Below are 21,184 nucleotides of genomic sequence, written 5' to 3'. Positions count from 1 at the left end.
TCTCTTGTCAAGCTGTGCAAGAGAAAGGCTTCCGGGGTGTCCTGCAGTGAAGAGGAAGGTTAGAGGACAGAGAAAAAGAAGACAGAGACAGAGGCTTTGAGAGGCAGAAGGAGGAAAGGGAGCAAAGGAAGGCAGGAAGCCTGGGGAACTGGCTTTGACCTCGCCTCAGATACACCAAATGCCTCCAATTAAAGCTTTGAAAGTACAGCCATGCAAGAAGTACTTTTAAAAGCCCATTTTCCCCTTCAATACAGGGGCAAGAAAGGTGAGAAGAAGACAAAAGCTCTGAACAAGACATTCATGTAAGGTAGAGAGGAGAGGCCAAACCACTTCTCCTCTTTGTCCTGCCTAAGGTACAAGATGCTTTGTTTAAAAGAGAAGTGTGAAATAGTAGCTGAATGTAACGTCTTGACACTGGAAACGATGCCAGGAGCCACTTCGGAGAAACAGCTCTTTATTACAAAGTGAAGAAAAGCTTGTTTTTCTACCAGGTCTTTCCATCCTAAAACACCTAGGCTTTTCCATTCGTTTCTCTGGAAGAAGCTGTGGTGACAGGAATTGATGAGTAACTGCAGAGCCAACTCCATCCTGAGTTTAATGAAGTTTGGCAGAAGACCCTTATCCCAACCAATCCTGCAGCGTGGTTAAATGAAGTCCCCAGTAACCATACACACAGCCCTCTTCTCCATCACCATAAAAGTTGTGCAGAATGTCTCAGTGAGATGATAAGGACTGAAAAATGGTGCCATGCAGTCAACTCTGATTTCTTAGAAAGAGATGTCATTTATAAAAGGAGCTGGCATGATTGACAAATTTGTTTGGAAAAACAGATCCTATCTCACTCCATGTATGAAGATAAATCCCAAATAGATCTAGATTCGATCAATGAAGAAAAGTTAGAAGGAAGTGTTATTTTAGAATTGGGAAACATGTCTTAGGATAAAATAACTAAGGAGCCACTTTATTTATTTATTTATTTATTTATTTATTTATTTATTTATTTATTTATTTATTTTTGCCAGTCCTGGGCTTGAGCTCAGGGCCTGAGCACTGTCCTTGGACTTTCTCAAGGTTAGAGCTCTACCACTTGAGCCTCAGCACCACTTCTGGCTTTTTTCTATGTATGTGGTACCAAGGAATCAAACCCGGGTCTTCATGCATGCTAGGCAAGCACTTTAACCACTAGGCCAAATTCCCGGCCCCTAAGGAGCCAATTTAAAACAAACAAAAACATATAAAATTTGACTGGACAAACATTTGAAAGTCTAGTATTTAAAAAAATCAACACAAGCAATGAGGCCACTTCTTTTCAGTGATGTGTTACATAATGGTGCTTTCTCAATTCAAGAAAAGATAATCACTCAACATGCTAGTAATGGTTTCTGGGTCCTACAAGCTCGTGCCTATAAATCCTACCTACCCAGGAAGCTGAGATTTGAGGGTCATGGTTTGAAGCTAGTCCAAGCAGACAAATCTGTCCAGTTAACTACTGAAAGTAGAGGTATGATTCGAGGGATAAAGCATTAACCTTAAGCAAGGAAGCCAAGCAAGAGTGCAAGGTGCTGAGTTCAATTCCCAGTACTGGAACACACACAAAAAGAGTCAGTAATGGATATGATAATAATGTAACTGTGAGAGAGCATGAAACATTGCTGGAGACCATGCATCTGCCCTCTGCCTCTTTGAGGTCGAGCTGCCCTGTCTCATCATGCCTCACCTCCTGAAGTTGAATTCATACTCTCATAGACATGGCTGTCCCTGGAAGACCACAGAATCCTATGGATATCTCAATAGCTCTCAGAATAGGACACCAGTGTGTTTGAGTTGTTTGCATAATGGAAAAGAGCAAGAAGAAATGATCTCAAGCCAGAAGTTGTTCTCCTCAAAATGGTTTTGATAATATTATACTATTATCTATTTTACTATGAATACGTTTATTGGCTTATGAAGTATGTGAACAGTTTATGAAAATACTCTATAAGGATAAAACAATAAGTACACATGACAACTATGTTACATCTATTCCCTCCTCCTGTTTAGTAATGAAAGATTAATGTAGATTAATACAACCGTGGAAAAGGGTTCCTTCAAATTTGGGGGATTTTTTTAATAAAATGACATCAGTTGTTGACAGCATTACAATCTTTGTTATGCTACATAATACTGATACAAATGTGAATAGTACAAAGTTCATTATATATAATAAAAGACTTTAATATATTACATTTGTTCTACATAACTAACTATAAATATATGTGCCATAGCATGTTTTATAGTCATTGTTTCCAGCGTTTCACACTATGGTACCAAACAAAAAAATACATTTCCTTTAAAAAAAAAAGGTAAAAATCAGTAGAAACCAGCTTTACATGTTAAAAGTCTAAACAATACAATAGATGTTGCTATAATTTGGGCTATAAGGGAATCTGAAATCTGGCTAACAGAGAATAAACAAACCAAATCAGGTTATCTGGAGTGAAGAAGCCACAAACTAAAGTACTGATGAATTGGGAGGCAAGACTGTTTGGGAATCAGGGAGAGAAAAAAAAGGTGAATTCTTCCTGAAGCCTCACCCCATAGCTTGACTCTGAATTCACCGCATTCAGTCTTGGACAACTCCCGTGGAGACAGATAAGTGGGTATTCACCCAGAAAACCCAGAAGCTGCTCTGTACAGCCTGGACTCTTCAACACCACAAGGAACCTCAAGCCCCGTGTCCTTTCTTTGTGGTGTTCTGAATCAAGGATCAGCCTGGGAGACAAGGCAGCCAGAACCACATCATTTCCTTCCTGGAGCTGGTCCAGGAGTCACGTAAGAGTCCGGAAGGAACTCTCATCAGGAGTCGGAAACAGCATAGGGAATTTGTCTTTAGCCCAACTGGGAAGAGCACGCAACCTTCTAAAAGCAGGATCTTCACTGCAGCTTCTGTACTTCCTAACCAGCCACAGGCCCATCTTCCACCAGACGTAACACAATGCACAGTCAGCCAGGCTTCAGTGCTTTTGCCAAGCAAGCTCACGTCTTCCTTATGCTCAGTCTCAAACGCACACTCACAACAGACCCTTTTGGGTGGACTTGACCCTACAAGTCTTCCCCATCATCAACATGCAAAGCACTTATATGACCTGGTTTATCATTTTGTTTTACAGAAATGGTCACTCCCCAAGGATGGCTACTACTGCCTGGAGGACGGGGAAATCATTTCTTGAACATCTTTTGTTCTAACTCAGAGGGAAACCTACCATAGGCTGCATTCTACATACTTTTTCCATGAATCAAAGGGAGAACCAGGTCGATACTGGAAGGAAACACACATTCTTGGGTCACAAGCATCCTCTCAGGAAATGCTTAGAGGTATAGCTCCCGGGCTCTCCAAGGTCCTTTGTCTCGTCTTCTTTTTTTCTGAAATGAAAATCAACCGTAGCTACTTCCTGGTGGTAGAAAGATCAGCACTTGAAAATCCGAGCAGCAGCACCTCTCGTGCGATTTTTCAGGAGTGGGATGTGCGTGTGTGTGTGTGTGTGTGTGTGTGTGTGTGTGTGTGTGTGTGTGTAAGAGAGAGAGAGAGAGAGAGAGAGAGTTGTGACTGCTTCGTCTTAAGCAGGAGACACACTCAGTGTGGTTCCTAGGTCAGACTGGAGGATCTGGCCTGAACTTCCAACTTGCACAGCAGACTCCACCAGCTTTAAAAGTTCTGCCTCCTCACTGGAGTATGCAGTGGTGTCTGTGTCATCGGAGTGATACCCGGACTGGTAACCACTTGTCTGGTTGGAGCCTTCTGATGCTACGGACTCCCTGCTTTTACTCGGCATCAGTCCACTGTGGAAGAAACAGCAAGCAAATGAGCTGAAGGCCAGAAGACATTTTTTTTTGGCTTCTTACCCTAACCCCATTGCTAGCTCCACAACAGCCCTGCTCTCTCCCAGCTGTTAATCAGCCCATCAAGATTTACTCAGACAATGTCTATTTTCAGGTAGGAGCATGAATTAGTAGTTGGAGATAAGTTCTCTTATTCAGATCCAAGTCTTTCAAGCCTGGGGTGAGATGAAAGGCCAGCTCTGCTGAGTTATGTAGAGTCTCTGACCAATGGAACATTTTTATGGCCTTGCAGACTGACAAGTTTGTATACAATGATAGGAGCCAATAGGCCCCTTTCATGATATTAAGGAAAATCAGGGTGCTTTGAAAGCTTGCTTGTGTTTTCTACACTGTTGATTAGGAGACTCCAGGGCGTGCCTAGTGTTAGTAAAGTTCTTGAGCAACTTTCAGCTCAAATAGTTGGAAGCGGTGTACAATCAAATCAGATATGTCAAAAACTGCTTTTTACCCATCAAAACCACATTCCTTGGATAGATTGAGGAGTCATCACTCAGCAACAACTGGAGAATGTTTTCAGTGACAGAGTAACCATGCTGAAGCTTATAAATGTAGGATATGTTGATCTAAGACCTCAGTCTTTGCAATTTCTCTAAGGTTTCTTTTCTCTATATATGTTTTACTCAAATTATTCCTAATAAAAGCAGACCAAAAAAATCAGAATCATAGGCTCATGCACGTGATCTTAGCTAGTAGGATACTGAGATCTGAGGATCGTGGTTCAAAGCCAACCCTGGCAGAAAAGATCGTAAGAGTCATCTCCAAATAGTCACCAAAAAGCCAGAAGTAAAGTTATGGCTTTAAGTGGTAGAGCACTAGCCTTGAGCAAATGAGCCCAAGAACAGCATCCAAGCCCTAAGTTCAAGCTCTAGAACCACCCCCTCTCCCCCACACACACACAAAAAAAACCCAATAAAAAGGGTTTTGAGAACTCTGTGTTCCTCTATAGTTTAAAAGACTTTTCTTCAGAGAACTAGAAATAGATGTCCTTTTAACCCAACCCCCATAAAACTTATTTAAAAGTGTCTTGAAAAGTGGTATGATTACTGACAATAGTTATATAATAAATATGTTTTGAATTGAACATAAAATACGTGATTGGTTTTCAAAATTTCTTATGAAGCTTTAAAAATAAAATCACATATTAGCACACTATTCTTATTGCTATTAGTATAACATAAGCATCACTCAAAAACCCATAGATATTCACCCTTATAACAACTACATTACAGATGGAAGAAAAACTATTCTTATCAACAAGAAATCCTCTTGGAAATACATACCAAATATCTATACCTATTATAATTTTTTTGTATTGATCCTGTGACATGAAGTTGACCTTGTCCTCTTGCTTAGCTCCTTCCCCCTCCCACGACAGAGTCAAGGCTGGCTCTCTACCACTTGAGCCATATACCTCCAGTTCTAGTTTTTTACTGGCTAATTGGAAACAAGTATGTCATGAACTTTTCTGCCTGGAGTGGCTTTGAATCACAGTCCTTAGATCTCAGACTCCTGAATATAAGCCACTAGTGCTCAGCCCTATTATTCTTTTTTTATTAAAGAATTTATTAACATTTTTACATTTTCATTAATTTTTTATTGTTGTTTTAAGAGAAGGTACAGGGTCAGCAGTGTGGCCTGGTGGTAGAGTGCTTGCTTAGCATGCGCAAAGCCCTGGAGTTGATTACTCAGTACCACACACATAGAAAAACCCACAAGTGGTGCTGTGGCCCAAGAAGTAGAGCATTAGCGTTGAGAAAGCACAAGGGCAGTGGTCAGGCCCCTGAGTTCAAGCCCCAGGACTGGCAAAATAAAAAAGAAGGTCCACATTTTAGAAACAATCACCCGGGCACAGTGGCTCATGCCTGTAATCCTAGCTACTCAGGAGGCTGAGATCTGAGGATCGCTGTTCAAAGCCAGCCTGGACACTAAAGAATGAGAGACTCTTATCTCCAATTAAACACTAGAAAACAAGAAGTAAGGCTGTGGCTCAAGGGGTAGGGCAGTAGCCTTGAGATAAAGAGTTCAAGGACAATGCCCAGGCCCAGGGGTAGGGCAGTAGCCTTAAGCTAAAGAACTGAGGGACAGCACCCAGGCCCAGAGTTCAAACCCCATGACCACCCCCCCAAAAGAAGAAAACAATAACTGGTATCTGATGCACTATTTGGGAGAGATTCCATTCCAAATGAAATTTAATACTTTCCCCATAATCAAATACTTAATGATTTAAATAATGACATTTAAAGATTTAAGTAAATAAACATATATCTATATCATATTTCTTAATGGCAGATGGTTAATTGTGTACTGATTCGAAAATTCTGAGTCCACAGAGATGTTAATAATCTATCATCTTAGTAATGACTTCTTTGATAATAGACCAGAACCATAAAAACTCTGATACTAATAAATATTCAGAAGTTCCCTACTATTTATGAATCTGTTCATAGAAATTGACTAAATACTCAAATTTACAGTAGTTTTTTTTTACATTTGTCATTTCAATGCTTCATTTCAGCTCTTTATTGGGTTGCTAATTTAGGATATTAATTTCACCAACCATTAAAGATATGAAAAATAAAATTAAACTTATATTAAAAGATTTAAGTTCCTTCCAAAAGTTCCTCTGAAAAATTGCCCCTCCCAAGTCTTACCTAAAAGATGGAGCTAATTTAGCTCTGTCTTCCAAAGTCTTCAGCTCTTCTGATGCAAGAACCATGCCACTGTCTGTCTGATTGTCCTTTTAAAGAGATAGTAAGATGTCACCATTGATTGAGCATATACAACTGATCAGTTATTTAATTAAACTCATTTTTTAGCTCATTTACCAGTTAATACAGACCAATTTCCTACCAAGAAAAGTAAAGTTATCATAGCCAGAGATTGTACAAACCGTAAGAGGAAACAACTATTTCGTAGAAGTAGGGTGAGGTCAAGGAGAAGAGATGATGTAGAAAGTAGCTGAGGGGGCTAGCATCCATCCTTCTCTTTACAGTTCTGCCATTTAGTGAGATTGGATATGATGCTAGACTCTACTGGACCTTGGGTCAGGCACTTTTCTTATGGAAAACCCAAAGTTTCCTCTCTACAACATCTCCATGATACACACAATCTCAAGGATAGCATTATAATGAGGCTCTCAGACTCGAATGCTTAGGCTAATATTTATCAGGGTAATGTTTCATCCTTGGTATTATTTCTAAGACTATTTTTAAAAGATGTACTTACATCTGGGATTACTTTGACTTCTGGTTTTTCCAGTGGGATATCTTCAAATGTTTTTACACTCACTGGCCGGCTTTTTCGCTTACTGTTCTGCAGATACTGACTGCAAAAGAACAAATATTTATATTTGAGTAGTGGTATATTTGGTTGCAGATACCACCAATGATACCTAAGTTCATTATCTTTCAACCACAAGTTTAATAACAACCTTCAAAATATCCTTGGGAAAAAAGAAAAATAACTTTAAAAAACATCTTTCTTTGCTAAGCACATATTGAAGACTTAATTTCCTGTAAAAGTCCATTTGAAAGTATAATACGACTCAGAAGGCCCTGTTCCTTTGAATTGTGTTTCTAAGGTCCAATGCTGGACTAGAGACAATAATATGCTAAGCGATCGACTGCCTTCAGCCTGGTCATTCCTTCTCTGCATTCTGGACATATTATCCAGTGCTTCACAGCTTTCCAGCCACCTCCAAAGAAAGTTGCTCTGGAAAACAAATACTCAAAGAACAATCTGGGCAGAGGAAACCCTGTAGGTCTTCTTAAAGGTCACAGAGCCAGCCATGGTCTAAAGACAGCTCCTTCCACATGTAGTCTTTGTGCAAAAAGTGATGTGGAAGGAGCCTCACTTGCCCCTATTTTTAGCTCCCCTAGTTGCCTATCTAAATCAGGAAATAGAAATGGCTTAAGAGTTTCAAGATAGCTTGTGTATTTCTGACGCTACTGATCCCCAAGGATGCTAGGTACACTGATTATACAAACGAGAAAGTCGTGAAATGTTCCATGCCTCAATTGCCTCCTCCCTTAAAGAAAAAGATACTGGTAAATCCTATCACCATATGTTATGTGCATGTATGCAAATATGTTTTGTACAATCAAAGCAAACTAATAAACATTAAATCTTTTTTAAAAAATGGCAACAGCTACCTCTCCCTAGCTTACAAGGGTATCATGACAAAACCTGGAATTGGTGTCTTTACCAAGAGCAATGCTCTGTCAATCAAAGCTTGTTTTTCCACTCTTGAATTTCAAAGAGTATCCATTTCCTTCAGGGGTTCAAATAATGAGACCTGTCAAGCAATGTATCACCTATTCCCCGGGGTTACTCCTTCCCTGTCTGTCACCTGGCCTTCAGGGAGACCTGTAATCCTATCAAAACTCTTGGAGGCAAATGGAGATAAGGAAAGGCCCACAGAGATAGTAAACACATTCTTCACTTTTATCCCAATGGATTTTCCATGCAAGCAGCTTTCTGAAACAAGTGGCAAACATCTCTGCAAAAGAAGAAGGGAAGTAAAGGTCTTTTCCCTAAAGAGTTGGTTCCTCCTTGCACAGAGGAAAGAATGAGCTTTATGAGAAACATCCTCACTCGGAGTCTCCACAGAAAGAGGACATAGAAGTGATCCCCAGAAGCAGTGTGTGTGTGTGTGTGTGTGTGTGTGTGTGTGTGTGTGTGTGTGTGAAAAACTACTGGTGACATCGTCAATCCTTCATTAACTCATTCAGAAAGCCCTGCCTGAGACTCTGCCAAGCACTGTGCTAAATGCTTCTGCAAACCTTACCCCCACACAGCGGTACATTCTGGGGAAAGGTATATTATCAAGCCCTCTTTTCAATTACTGAATCACAGAAAGGTGAAATAGATTGTCTAAAATCACACAGCTAGAATTCTGGATTGTTATGAGAAAGACAATGAGAATCCAGAGAAGGCTTCTCATTGGTAAAGTGAGACAAGATTGATTCTGGGTCAGGTAACATGGCTGACATCTATAATCCCAACTACTTGGAAGGGTTAAGAGAAGGAGATTCAAGTCTGAGACAAAGTGAGAAAAAAGGCATGAAGCCCTATCTAAAAACCAGACTAAGGAAAAAGGCCTAGGAGCATGGCCCAAGAGGAAGAGAGAAAATCTGTCTGGTAAGAGTGAGATCTTGAGTGGAAATCCCAGTACCTCAGAGAAAGATGGAGAAAGAGACAGAGACAGAGACAGAGACAGAGGGAAAACAATGATTCTGGATTGAGAAGGGTAAGACCAGAGACAGGGAGACCAAGAAAGAAGTAGGAAATATTACATTTATGAAAGAAGGGCAGCCTGATTAAATAAAGGAAAGTTGGAGACATCTAGGTATAAAACCCAGCAAGGTCAGTAGGCTTGGGCAGTAATGAAGTTGCCTTAGAAGGGACAACTCTTTGAACTCTAAGCCTAGTAATTTACAAAACAGGCATGGTCCTTCACCGTTGACATGCCATCCTCGCAAATATTGTAAGGACAAGACTACAAAACAGATTTTATTTCCCATTTGGAAATGAGGGGAGCAAAGGGTGAATTGGCTAGTAAAGGGCAGAAGCAGGGTTCAGAGCAGGTTTATAGACTCTAAAGCCCATGTGGGCATCTCTTCCCTGACTCTCCACTGACTCCCTTGGAAGAGTATCAGGAAGAAAGGAAGTGAGCAGCAGACATGATTGCTCCAGGCTCTATTGAGCTCATATTAAGTGTTGGCATTCCCATGTGTATACTGACCATGTGGCAGGCAGGGACTGGTGAAGTGTAGACCAGACAAAAGGTAGAGAAAGAGCAATTCCCTTATGAGATCCAAGTTCATGATCATCTAGCCAACAGGCTGTCTCAGGCATCCTTTTATGAGCATCACAAGTAATTTACCAAAATGAGGAAAATTTACATATCAGGGGCTTTCTCAGGGAGAAAAAACTGCAAAGGAATCTTTGATAAGGTGCGTGGAGTGGGAGGCAACACTCCCCAGAAGAAATGACAGAACCACCACAGATGGTCCCCAAGCCGCCATGATAAGAGAGGAGTCCAAAGGGTATACACTTTCTTACAGGAAGCATGCAAATTTGGGGCCAGTATTGACCCACAGGGGAAATTAGAAACAAAGCTAAGTCTAGACATAGTGGTCCATTCCACCCCCCGGCCACTTCTCAGCCCCTTCTCTAAATAAATACTGAACAAATATTTTTAAAATAGTTTTAAGGGACAACAACAAATCATGAGGTTGGCTCCCACAGTCGTGTCTTTGTCCAGCTCTACTTATAATGCAATGGAGTTGAAAATTAGAAGGAAATGTGAGGGGATAGAATTAGAGCTCAGAGATCCCCCCCAGGCTTTTTCCGTTCTTCCCAGAGAAGCTGAACCTCAATAGAACCCCAAAATGAAGCACATAGTATGTAGATGCCACACTACAGTGTGTCCTGTAATGCAGATAATTTCAAGGTAATCAGGAGAAAAGAAACAGAGAGTTGTGAGGGAAGGAGGATAAAAGATTCCAGTCTGTGTTAAAAAAAAAAAAAACAACAACTTATAGATAGCTAAAAGAGAAAATAGACTTGAAAGATCAACTCAAAATTCACAGACAGAAAACAGGAGCTAGGCCTGTGCTGGGGACATGGTGTCACATGTGTCCAGGCTTCTGGGGATCAATGCTAACTAACAATCCCTTTTTAGACCCAACATCACATTGGCACTTCCACTGTGCAAATAGGTTTTCATCTCCTGCTCAACACCATCTGAAAAAGTACCCAACATGCCAAGAGACCCCAACTGAGAGCCTCACACAACTTGGTCCTAAAACAAAACAGAATATAATTCACCACTGAGCATTTCACTGACTGTGGAGCAGGTAATACTGGCATGATCAGATAATGATCACACAGAAAGCCAGAGGAAACTGTCCTTGGAATTTGTAAACATGGGAATCCCATTTCATGATTCTTGCTACCCCAGATCCCTTCTGGGACCACAGGAGAATAGAACTGAATTAGACAACCAAGTACCTGAGTTCATGTCAAGAATGTGACTATAAGCAACTCTCTAAATAGGTATTCTTTATTCAGTGCTTTTAAGTGTCAGACACTTAGCAATGCATTAAGCTCTACAGTTCTCCAAACAACCTTTTGCTAACAGTATGGGTGGCTTTGCCTCATTTCATAGATAAAGAAACTGAGGGAAAGGTTAGATGGCTTTTGACATGGCACACGGTTGTTAAGAGGCAGCCTGGATGTCCCATCCAGATGCACTTGACTTTAATGTCTAGATCGTTAATCCTACTATTGTGTGGTCCCCAGATAATTGAGCTGAACCTGGGGTGCAACATCTGCATCCAAACTGGGTTTTGAAAGTTCTTATGTGGGTATAATATGGTAATAGATGGAAAATGTCTTCAAAAGATGTCACGTGCTCTTGATATAAATGTAATGGATAGCTGGGCACTTGGAGTTCACACCTGGAATCCTAGCTACTGAGGAGGCTGAGACGGAAGGATCAAGGTTCAAAGACAGCCTAGGCACTAAAGATTCCAATTAATCCCTAGAAAATGGGAAATGGAGCTGTGGCTCAAGGGGTAGGACAGTAGCCTTTAGCTAAAGAGCTCAGCTCCCAGGTCCATAGTTCAAGTCTCACGACAGACAAAAAAAAAGAAGTCCAGGCTGGACCCATACTATTATGCGCTAGGACAACACACATAGCACAGGGAAGCAGTCCCAGGCTTAGGAAAAACCATAGCAACTCTTTTCTTTGCCCAGGTGCCTGGAGGGGGAGGGGAGAGAAAAAAAAAAAAAGAAAGCTTCCTGCATGATTCCTTTGCAAACCAGGAGAGGACTGTAGTACAAATGTTTCAAATAAGCACAGATGTCCCATTATGCAAATAAATCCGACTGGGTAGGGGTGCCGAGATGTAGTGTCCACTCTAAATCAGAACATTGTACCATAGCGTGATGTTTCTTTGTCCGAGAGCCATCAGTGTGTTTTCATATACGCACTGAATCTTTCCCAAGCCATTGAATTCACATTAATAAAAGTGTACATGGGGATGATTTTAATACAGATGCTTTGGTGAAACTGCCTTCTTTCTGTGTAGATTAACTGACTCTGGCATTCTAGCTATTTACAGCTGTGGGGCTCAGGATTCGTGAAGGCAGATTCGTGGCAGCAGCATGGAACACAGATGGGCGGCAGCTCACCTACTCAGACTTTCTTCAGGGAGCACTCAGGCTTTATAGTATCAGGACTTGAGCTACTCGCAAGTGGGGTGCAGCAGCCTTATCAAATATCTTCCTCCCCCTCCCCAGGTGGCCTTGAAGTCCCCCTGAAGGGATGTTAGCCATTTACACTACCTGATTCCTGCTGTGTTGTCATAATGGAATTTAGGGTCGCACACTTCCTCTTCCTCCATACAGGAAACAGGTGAGGTAGGCAGAGAGAGTCCAGAATCCTCTTCCATGCTCAGAGTCTCTGATATTGGAAGAACAATGTAGTCTTTGCCATCCTGAAACAATAAACACCGAATGCTATTGTTATGGCTTCAAGGGCCTTCTCGTGAAAACAAAGGCCAGAACAGCTCTTGACTATGGGTGCCTTATTTTCTATATTGAATCCAAGTCTTTGAGTCCGTGTTAAAATAGTGACCAAAGCAAAAGGGCACTCACCAGGTCTATGTGTGTACTGCATATGAAAGGAGCTAAATACAAGCAAGATGGGTAAAAGGACCACAGAGAACTATAGTGACTAGCACTGCAGGCACACTGCAGAGCTGAGAAACCATTTCTCCACCAAACTCTCTACACAGGCCAGGTCTTCCAGAGCCTGGACAATGATTGTAGCCTCTACATGTCAAGGCAATGGAAAAATAGACAACATTCGAAAAAGGAAAGCAACAAATGGGTAGGAGAATGGGCCTTCAGGGAAAAAGTGGCACCTTTGAATGTTATTTCTCCAAAGAAAGGGTAATTGGATATGCTGAAAGGTTTGCAAGTTTTTAATGGGTGAAAACAGATTTGACCCAGTGTCCTCTGGCTGTTAAAAAAAAAAAAAGGAGGAGGATATTGGCTTCTGTTGTAATAAGAGCTATTGACTGGAGATGAGCTAACTTTCTAAAAGTAAAGGCCACAATTCTAACACCACCCAGCTGAAGGTATGAGAAAAGGCCTGGGGCTTTACCAAGGGGGAAGGGATAAAGAAATCTATTGTACATGGTCTGGATGTATTTTTTTTTTTTACCAGTCCTGGGCTTAAGCTCAGGGCCTGAGCACTGTCCTTGGACTTTCTCAAGGCTAGAGCTCTACCACTTGAGCCTCAGCACCACTTCCGGCTTTTTTCTATGTATGTGGTGCCGAGGAATCGAACCCGGGTCTTCATGCATGCTAGGCAAGCACTTTTAACCACTAGGCCAAACTCCCGGCCCCCCTGGATGTATTTTTGACTGTAGAACTTATTTGAAATTCCTTCCATCGTTGATATTCTAAGGATCAACCCAATTTTTTTAAATAAAGTTAGAAGAGCACTTGGAGATATAACAAAATATAAGTAGCTGGGATAAATGCAATCTGTTCCTAGGCTATGTCTTAGAGGCTGACTCTAAAAGGATAATTACAGCTTTTACAAAGCACTATTGCTCATATTTGGAAGACGAAAACTCCTTCAGTGGCTAAGAGGAATGCTATAGCATGGAGCAATGAGAAGCTTTAGACAGAAGCCAAATCCTTACAATGAAGTTCTTTTTGTAGAAGCTTCTCAAACAGAGGTTTACAAACCTGCTGAGCATTCGCTTGCAGCAGATTTCCCAAATGTTCCACCAATTCTGAAAACGTGGGTCTCTGATTGGGTTCTTCATGCCAGCAATCAAGCATGGTCTGGTACCTAGAGAAACAAAATAGAGACTTCATTAACTGCCTCTTTTCTTCTAGATCTGGTACACAAATAAGCTCTTGAACAGCAAGGATTTAGTGAAAGTCCACTCTGAGCTGAGATGCTAAACAGTTCCAAAACTATGTAAGACAATCAGAGGCTGCTGTGTATATAAAAAAGAATCTCTCTCTCTCTCTCTCTCTCTCTCTCTCTCTCTCTCTCTCTCTCTCTCTCTCTCTCTCTCACACACACACACACACACACACACACACACACACACACACATGCACACACGAATGTAATAAAATTATTTGGCATGACTAAAGAAGTGCTCATGTTTCAAAAAGCAGTAGCTGTTCCAAGACCTCAGTGGCTTCAGATTATCAAGAAAGGCTTTAGGGAAAAGAAGGACACAAACTAGACCACTCCGTAGATCTATGTAAAGAAAAGTCCTTTAGATAGAAAGCAAAGAGAGAGACCAAAAAACTAAGTGATACTTTTTGAAGTCTTACATTTCTGGTGTGGTATAGTCAGGAGCCCTCATTCTAGTCCCTTCTTTCAATCGCCGACAAAATTCCTCATCAATCTTTACCCCAGGATATGGAGAAGCACCTAGAGTAAATCAAGAAAGAGGGATTCTGTGATTTGTTTTTTCTCTTCTATAAAGCCCTAAATCGGATTCTTGAATATTTTCATCAATGTAGTGTATCTTTTTTTACTTGTACATTTTAAAATCTAAACCTTCCAAGAAATTTCACTTAACAGAAATAAAAAGGCAATAGAGGAAAATGTATTGGAGTTATTAATCTCTATCATCTGAAGTCTGGACAGGGAGACAAAGAGACTTACTTACCTAAGGAAAATATTTCCCAGAGCAAAACACCGAAGGACCACACATCACTCTGAATTGTGTACACTCGGTCAAAGATGGTTTCTGGGGCCATCCATTTCAAAGGCAAACGGGCCTAGGAGGGTGAGAGACAATAATCAGATTTTTTTTTTTGTCAGTCATGAGGCTTGAACTCAGGGCCTGAGCACTGTCCTTGGACTTTTCTCAAGGCTAGAGCTCTTCTACCACTTAAGCCACAGCACCACTTCCAGCCTTTTCTATGTAAGTGGTACCAAGGAATCGAACCCAGGTCTTCATGCATGCTAGGCAAGCACTCTACCACTAGGCCAAACACCAAGCCCCCAGAATTTTATTTTTTATGAAAGTGTTTTCTTTGCTCTTCAACATATGTTCTGCAATTTGCTAGGAAGAGTTTCAATTCTTCAATTAGGTTACAATATTCATCTTAGAAACTTACATCTCCTTTTCTGACATAATCTGGGTCCTTATAAATATCCCGAGCCAGGCCAAAGTCACAGATTTTAACCACATTCTTCTCCGAAAGGAGGATATTTCGAGCCGCCAGGTCCCTGTGGATGCACTGCCAAAACAACAGCATGTATATTATGGATTGTTTTTACATCTGTTGTGATCTCATGACTCAGAAAAAAAAATATCCCACATCACAGAACCAACTGATTAACAAGTAACTTTTATCAACACTTCAGGAAAACTGTCCATGAGCTTTGTGGAGACACACATCTGCTTATTTCATAAAGAGCTCCCAGCCTTTTCAGTCAAATGATTAGGTCAGGGTATGATGTTGGGGTCATAAATAGACTTGTCTAGGGCACAATTTTTAAAATGTGTTTCTGGTCACATCCACACATCCCTTTTGTCTGGCACCATATTTGGTTTAAAAAAAACAAACAAACATTATTTTAAGGAGGTCCTAGAATGGAGTTCTCTTGAATGAATGTGCGGAAATTAGAAACAAGGTGCTCTCATTGCCCGGGGATCTTTTTTGGCTTCCCTTTTCCACTGGGAACTGAAAGTGGACTGGTTATGGCTGGTGGTTCCCAGAGCAGCTGCACCATTTCCATTAGTTATTACCATAAAGGCCTCAGAAGGCCTTGCCAGCCTAGTACACATCAAGCCCTTGCACACTGAAAGTTAAAATGGAATTCGCCTTCGCTTTAAACCTTCTCTTCAACTCCTCAAGTTCTCCTTTCTCTCTCTCCTAAGTCCATCTAACTTCTTCTACTAAACAGCTATCATAATTAGGACCAAAATTCTATTGAAGCACCACAGGATAAATCTGTGTGACTAAGAGTCTCATGCAACATTGGGAATAAATGAAAGCTTCACATCTTTTAGATGAAACTCTATGTGAGTATAGGCCAGACATTTTACTGACACCATCCACCTGGCACCATAGTCTTCAGGGCACTTCCCTATGGATAAAATGCACTCAGAAGAACATTGACTAGTATGGATTAACCAAAATTGGCAGTTTCATGTTACATGTAATACTTCTACTTCTTTCTTAACCTGACAACTGGGTAGCATTGTAGAAATCATCTGGTAGATACAAAAACAAAAAAAAAACAAAAAAACTTAAGGATTCCCAGCTTCCAACTACCATTTCATTCATTTCTTAGGCTCTGAAAGGAATCCTACTCAATGATGAGTTCTGGCCATAATAATAATAACAACAACAACAAAATCATAATATTTGAAAAGGGCAAAAGGCCTTTCTCTTTGGAAGAAACCTGTGGGACCTGGTTTCTTTCCTTCACCTTAGGAGAAGATAGAAACTCTCCCACAGAAATATCTAAGATCCAGACTCTGAATACCAAGAGAAACTTTAACCTCAGGTGTTAAAAATGGCTAGGGATGTCACTGTAATTTATAATTAAAAAGAAAAGGACATTTTCCTACCAACCTGCTACAAATTTATTGTGTCAACAGAACACTTTTCCTGGATATTAATTTGAGTCTTTCTTGCTTGATATAAATGTATTCAGCTTACCCTCCCTCCTTGTCTGTGATGTTTACAACCTTTGGAATATTTGTAACTTGTCACGTCTCCACCTCAGCCTTTGTTTGGCCTACTTTCTAATTTTAGTTCTTGTAATCATTCTCATCTGAAGCCTGTCTTTCCTGCTTTCTAATTATACTACTAACAAATACTTTTTGATGGGTGGTGATGAATGTAAAATAAATTAAAAATAGACTCTCTCCTACACCAAGATTTTTGCAAGGCTCAGCCTCCCAACTCTCCTAGACCATTGCTCAACTGTCATATTCTTAGTAAGTTTTTCTCCTCCACCTAGTTTAAAATTAAAATACACACTAGGAGAAGCCCATGTCCATGCAACATACTACTTCTGTATACTCTATAGGCCCTTCCTGATTTATTTTCCCAACTATATACTTTCATCTAACCTGCTATTTATGTTGCTTGTTTATATTGTCTATTATTTGTTTCATTCACCAGAAATAAGACCATTGGAATGGAATGCTTTGCTTGGTGGTCAGTACAGCAGTGCTTAGAACTCCCTGGTGTTTGGAAAATGTTAACTAGCTGAGTATTCATTACACAGCTTAAGTTCATGAAATCCCCTCATTAGAAGAAAAAAGAGCCTCTCCAGGAGAGAGTCTTCCAAAGTCCTAGAAATGTTGTATAAATTTCCATTTCAAGTGAGCACCACAGGCTGGTGCTAGACACCCAATTTCCACATCTGTGAGTTGCCTAGACCTCCTTAATTATCTTACCTTCCGGGATGCCAAGAATTCCATCCCCTTGGCCACTTGGAAACTGTAACAGATGAGGTGCTCCAAGGTCAGAAAGTCCTTGTACAGTTCCTCAGACACTGTCAGAAGAGGTAAAAAGACACTGGTGAATATGCCCACTCTCCACACACTGGCTTCTAAGTCTATCTGAGTAAGTTTCAGGAAGGAGAAGCAGAGAGAAAGTGCCTCTGTCATCTGTTCATTTTTGAAACTCTAATATTAGCCTTCCCCATATTGGTTTCTCCATTTTAGGAGAAATACTGGCTTTCCCATTTCAAGCAAATTGAACTGGGTAAACCCAAAATAGAGAACAGAGAAAGAGGACTTTCAAATTTACTGTCTGAAGCTGTTAATGTTTTGTTTTCTTTATCTTTTTCATGTGCCCAGAAGGATGAACAATAGTTTCATATCAAGAACTCTAAAAATAAGACAACAATATTCGGGATCATCAAATATTTTTCTCTCTCCGGGCTTTGTCTTGGGACAAAGACACATGTCGAGCTACAGTCCACAAAGACAAACTAAAAATACCGGAACAAGATTTCTGTCTTTCATTTCCAAATTTAAAAAGTGCTGTAAATACATTAAATTTGGCTGGAAGGATGTTTTATTTTCCCTGCAAGGATACGAATGTGAGATAGCAAGAACATGAGAGAAAAAATGAATCTATGTAAATGGGTAATAATTGCTGCAGGGCAAGAGGTACAAATAAACACTAAGACATCAATGAGTATTTCAAAACAATCCACCAACTTTGGTCTGATAAGACTGGAGGCCTCTTTCCTGGATACAAATATCAGAATAAACACAAACTTAGCTATAATAATAATCCCATGAGCATTTAAGGCTACAAGACTTTTTATTCAATGAGTTTGAAGCCTAAAGGCTCTCTGGGAACAATTAGTGAAACATTCTTCATTTCACAAATGAAAATACAAACAGAAGCAAAATACCAGGTTTGTCATTCTAGGCCCTTTCTATTCCCAACACCACCTTATTCCCTTACGTTTCCAAATCTCTGGCCACCATTGTGTGAGCAAGGAGAATCAGAGCAGAGATCACTCCATTCAGGAGGGCGACGTAAGGCCTGGACTCCCTCCCCCATTCCTCTAACCCAGCACCAACCTCGTGCTCCCTCCTTCAGCTTCTAAAGGAAAGAGTTTACACATAAGTTCTAGCTGTGGACTGTTCTACCTGTAGAAGTGGATTTCTTCTACTGGTTCCTGACTGGGTTCTTCTAAACTCACATCTAGAGAAGAGCCAAATGTCAAGAAGGCTCATCTCTATGTCCAGAGTGCTATCCTTGAACCTCCCAAAGAAAGCAGCCATTCAGGGTATCCTGAAGCTAACTCAAGTCCTAGGGGTTGCTGAGGCCACAGCTCTACCCTTAAAAGAGCACAGAAATATCTTTGGGAACTTAATGGAAGCAGACAAATCTGTTTTCTAAGAGTTCACTAAGTAAGGATGGTTAGAAGGGGAGGAAAGCCAGTTAGAATGGAATAGAGACAAAGGATGGCCCCTAAACTGTCCCAGGAAACGTTCACTGAAAGGGTCTTCTTGTGCTGAGAAACAATACAAAGGGGGTTGAACCACCAAAAGCAATAGGAGGCTAATCAAGCACTAGACAGTCTCCACTCCCTTCTGGAGCATATCTCTGAGCCTTTCCAGCCAATAAATGCTGGCCCAGTATTTTAAGACTATTGGTTTGCTTGCTAACAACTACTCTTCCCATTTGACTCTCTAGATTTCTTCAGAATAGCCTTATTCGGACTCCCTACTAAGAGCCACCACACTTCACTTGGAAAAAGACTGACAAGGAATTTAGATCTTTTAAGACATGAGTCTTATTCTGTGACCATGTCCTTGCCATGCCCTGGTCACCTGGTCTACCCTGACAGGCACATACTTCAGCACAGAGAGAGCAAGGACAGGTACCTTCTTCCTCCTCCACATCACTGAGAGATTTCTCCTCAACAAATCCTGAGCTGGCTGAACTCTGGCTACTGGTGATGCTGTCCAAACGGCGTTTCAGATCCACAGAAATTTCACCAACGTAGTCTTTTCCTTGACGGAATCGTGCACCTTTGGTCTGTGAGAAAACAAATGAACCAGTTCATTGAATAAAATGTAGCAAAGTGTTCAAAAACTGAAGTGCTCAAAAGGACATCAATGTGAAGACATTGCAGGACCTGAGATGAAATTTAGGACAAGGGTTTCTTTTCTAAAGCTAAGCTCCTTCTTTAGCTGAAAATGACAAATGCCTCATCTCACACTGCATTCAGATGTATTCTCATGCCCTAGGTATTTCTAGGGCAAAGATTCTGTATATCTGTCTCCATGGGAAGGAAGATAGAATCTTCCCTCAGCTCCTCCCTCTCCTTTGTTATTCCTGCTCTCTCCCCCCTCTGGTTCCTTCAGGTACTTTAAGTCACAAAAATAAAACATAAGCGAGTATATGTCTCTCCAGAAGGAAAGAAGAGGAAGTTATGCCAAGCAAGAGTTCATGGGAGATAAGCTCCCCATCGAATCTCAAGTGAAAAGCAAATGAAGACCAGCTACAATGAATGTTCATCCATACGACAACATGGCCAAAGTGAACTAAAGAGACACTGTACCTTGTAGGGAATGAATTCATTTCTCTTGCCCCGTAAGTAGGTTGAGAGGTTGCCAAACTTGCAAAACTCCACGATCACCATCAGAGGGCCTACAGATAACATGCCACATCAAGAACAGAAAATGTATTTTGCTTCTGTTTCTTACTAAGTGTTCAACATATTGATTGACCCCAAAATGTGCCAGAGGCACCTTTCATGGGAACAGGGTCATATAAATTTGGTGACCCTATATTATAGCTTTTCTTTTTCCAAAAGGCAGATGCTACAGTAAGATTAATCAAATGTCAGAAGAAAATCTATCCTTTCATTCCAATGCAATTACCTGAGGATTTTTTTTTTGGTGGGGGGAGCAGTATTGGGGTTTGAACTCAGGCCTCAAACTCTCTAAGAAAACACTCGCCAACTGAGCCATGCATCCAACCTTCTAGTTTATGTTTACATTTTTCCCTGAGACCAGCCTCAGAGAGTTCTAACCTCTACCTTCTGAGTAGCAAAGATTACATGTATACCCCATTACACCTGGCCCAGAGGTCACTTTCTCTTAAGGTCCATTGCTTTCAATTGTTGGTGTTTATTTTTATCCTTTGAACACTTATTGTATAAGTAACAAATTGTACCACAAGTGATGTGACAGCATTTAATTTAGAGGAAGATTTAGAACAATTTAACTATGCTGTCTACTAAATTTCTAAGAAATACATGTGTATCTAAGAATCCGCAGATTTCAGAATCAAAGCCATAGCAGTTGCATTGGTTCCTTCAAATACTAGCAGAAAAACAACCAGAAATGCACACAGGGACTCACCTCCCGGCTTTGTACAGGCACCAAGAAGGTTGACTACATTGAGATGATGGCCAATATGAATGAGGATCTTGAGTTCAGACATGAGGGCTCGGTGTTCGCTGTGCGTTGCTCCTTCTACATATCCAAAATAAAGAGAAAAACCATCGGTGTGGGCCTTACCCACAACGACTACTTCCCCTTTCACTCCTGCACACAGCTGAGTAACATAGTTACAACCTAGTTTACCACCTGGATGACTCTTCTGAAAAACTAAGAATCAAATTCTTACTCCAATGGACCCAGAGTTTGTGATATTTAGAGGACCCCATTCCAAATTCTTTTTTCCCCTTTTTGATAGCCTTTCCTCGTATCCTCAGGACCACCAAGTACAATTGTGTAAGCAAGCTGAGTGGGGCAGA

General features: G+C 40.8%; 1 protein-coding gene across 1 annotated transcript in view; it reads right to left on the bottom strand.

The window, feature by feature from the left end:
• Positions 1-2,193: 2,193 nt before the first annotated feature.
• The window catches only part of Kdr (kinase insert domain receptor), a 42,827-nt gene continuing 23,836 nt past the window's right edge, over positions 2,194-21,184 (bottom strand). Inside the window, exons 19-30 of the mRNA XM_090343585.1 lie at positions 20,787-20,900; positions 19,982-20,070; positions 19,302-19,455; positions 17,349-17,446; positions 15,049-15,171; positions 14,595-14,706; positions 14,254-14,353; positions 13,648-13,753; positions 12,232-12,383; positions 7,105-7,204; positions 6,531-6,616; positions 2,194-3,819 (exon numbers count right to left, since the gene is read on the bottom strand). Coding sequence (XP_090199711.1) covers positions 3,597-3,819; positions 6,531-6,616; positions 7,105-7,204; positions 12,232-12,383; positions 13,648-13,753; positions 14,254-14,353; positions 14,595-14,706; positions 15,049-15,171; positions 17,349-17,446; positions 19,302-19,455; positions 19,982-20,070; positions 20,787-20,900 — 1,457 coding nt within the window. The 3' untranslated portion in view covers positions 2,194-3,596. The remainder of the gene's footprint in view (positions 3,820-6,530; positions 6,617-7,104; positions 7,205-12,231; positions 12,384-13,647; positions 13,754-14,253; positions 14,354-14,594; positions 14,707-15,048; positions 15,172-17,348; positions 17,447-19,301; positions 19,456-19,981; positions 20,071-20,786; positions 20,901-21,184) is intronic.

The sequence above is a fragment of the Megascapheus bottae genome, chromosome 13, assembly GCF_031878675.1.
Source record: "Megascapheus bottae isolate mThoBot1 chromosome 13, mThoBot2.hap1, whole genome shotgun sequence".
In the NCBI taxonomy this organism is placed as follows: Eukaryota; Metazoa; Chordata; class Mammalia; order Rodentia; family Geomyidae; genus Megascapheus; species Megascapheus bottae.
This window is presented reverse-complemented; position numbering and strand designations above follow the sequence as displayed.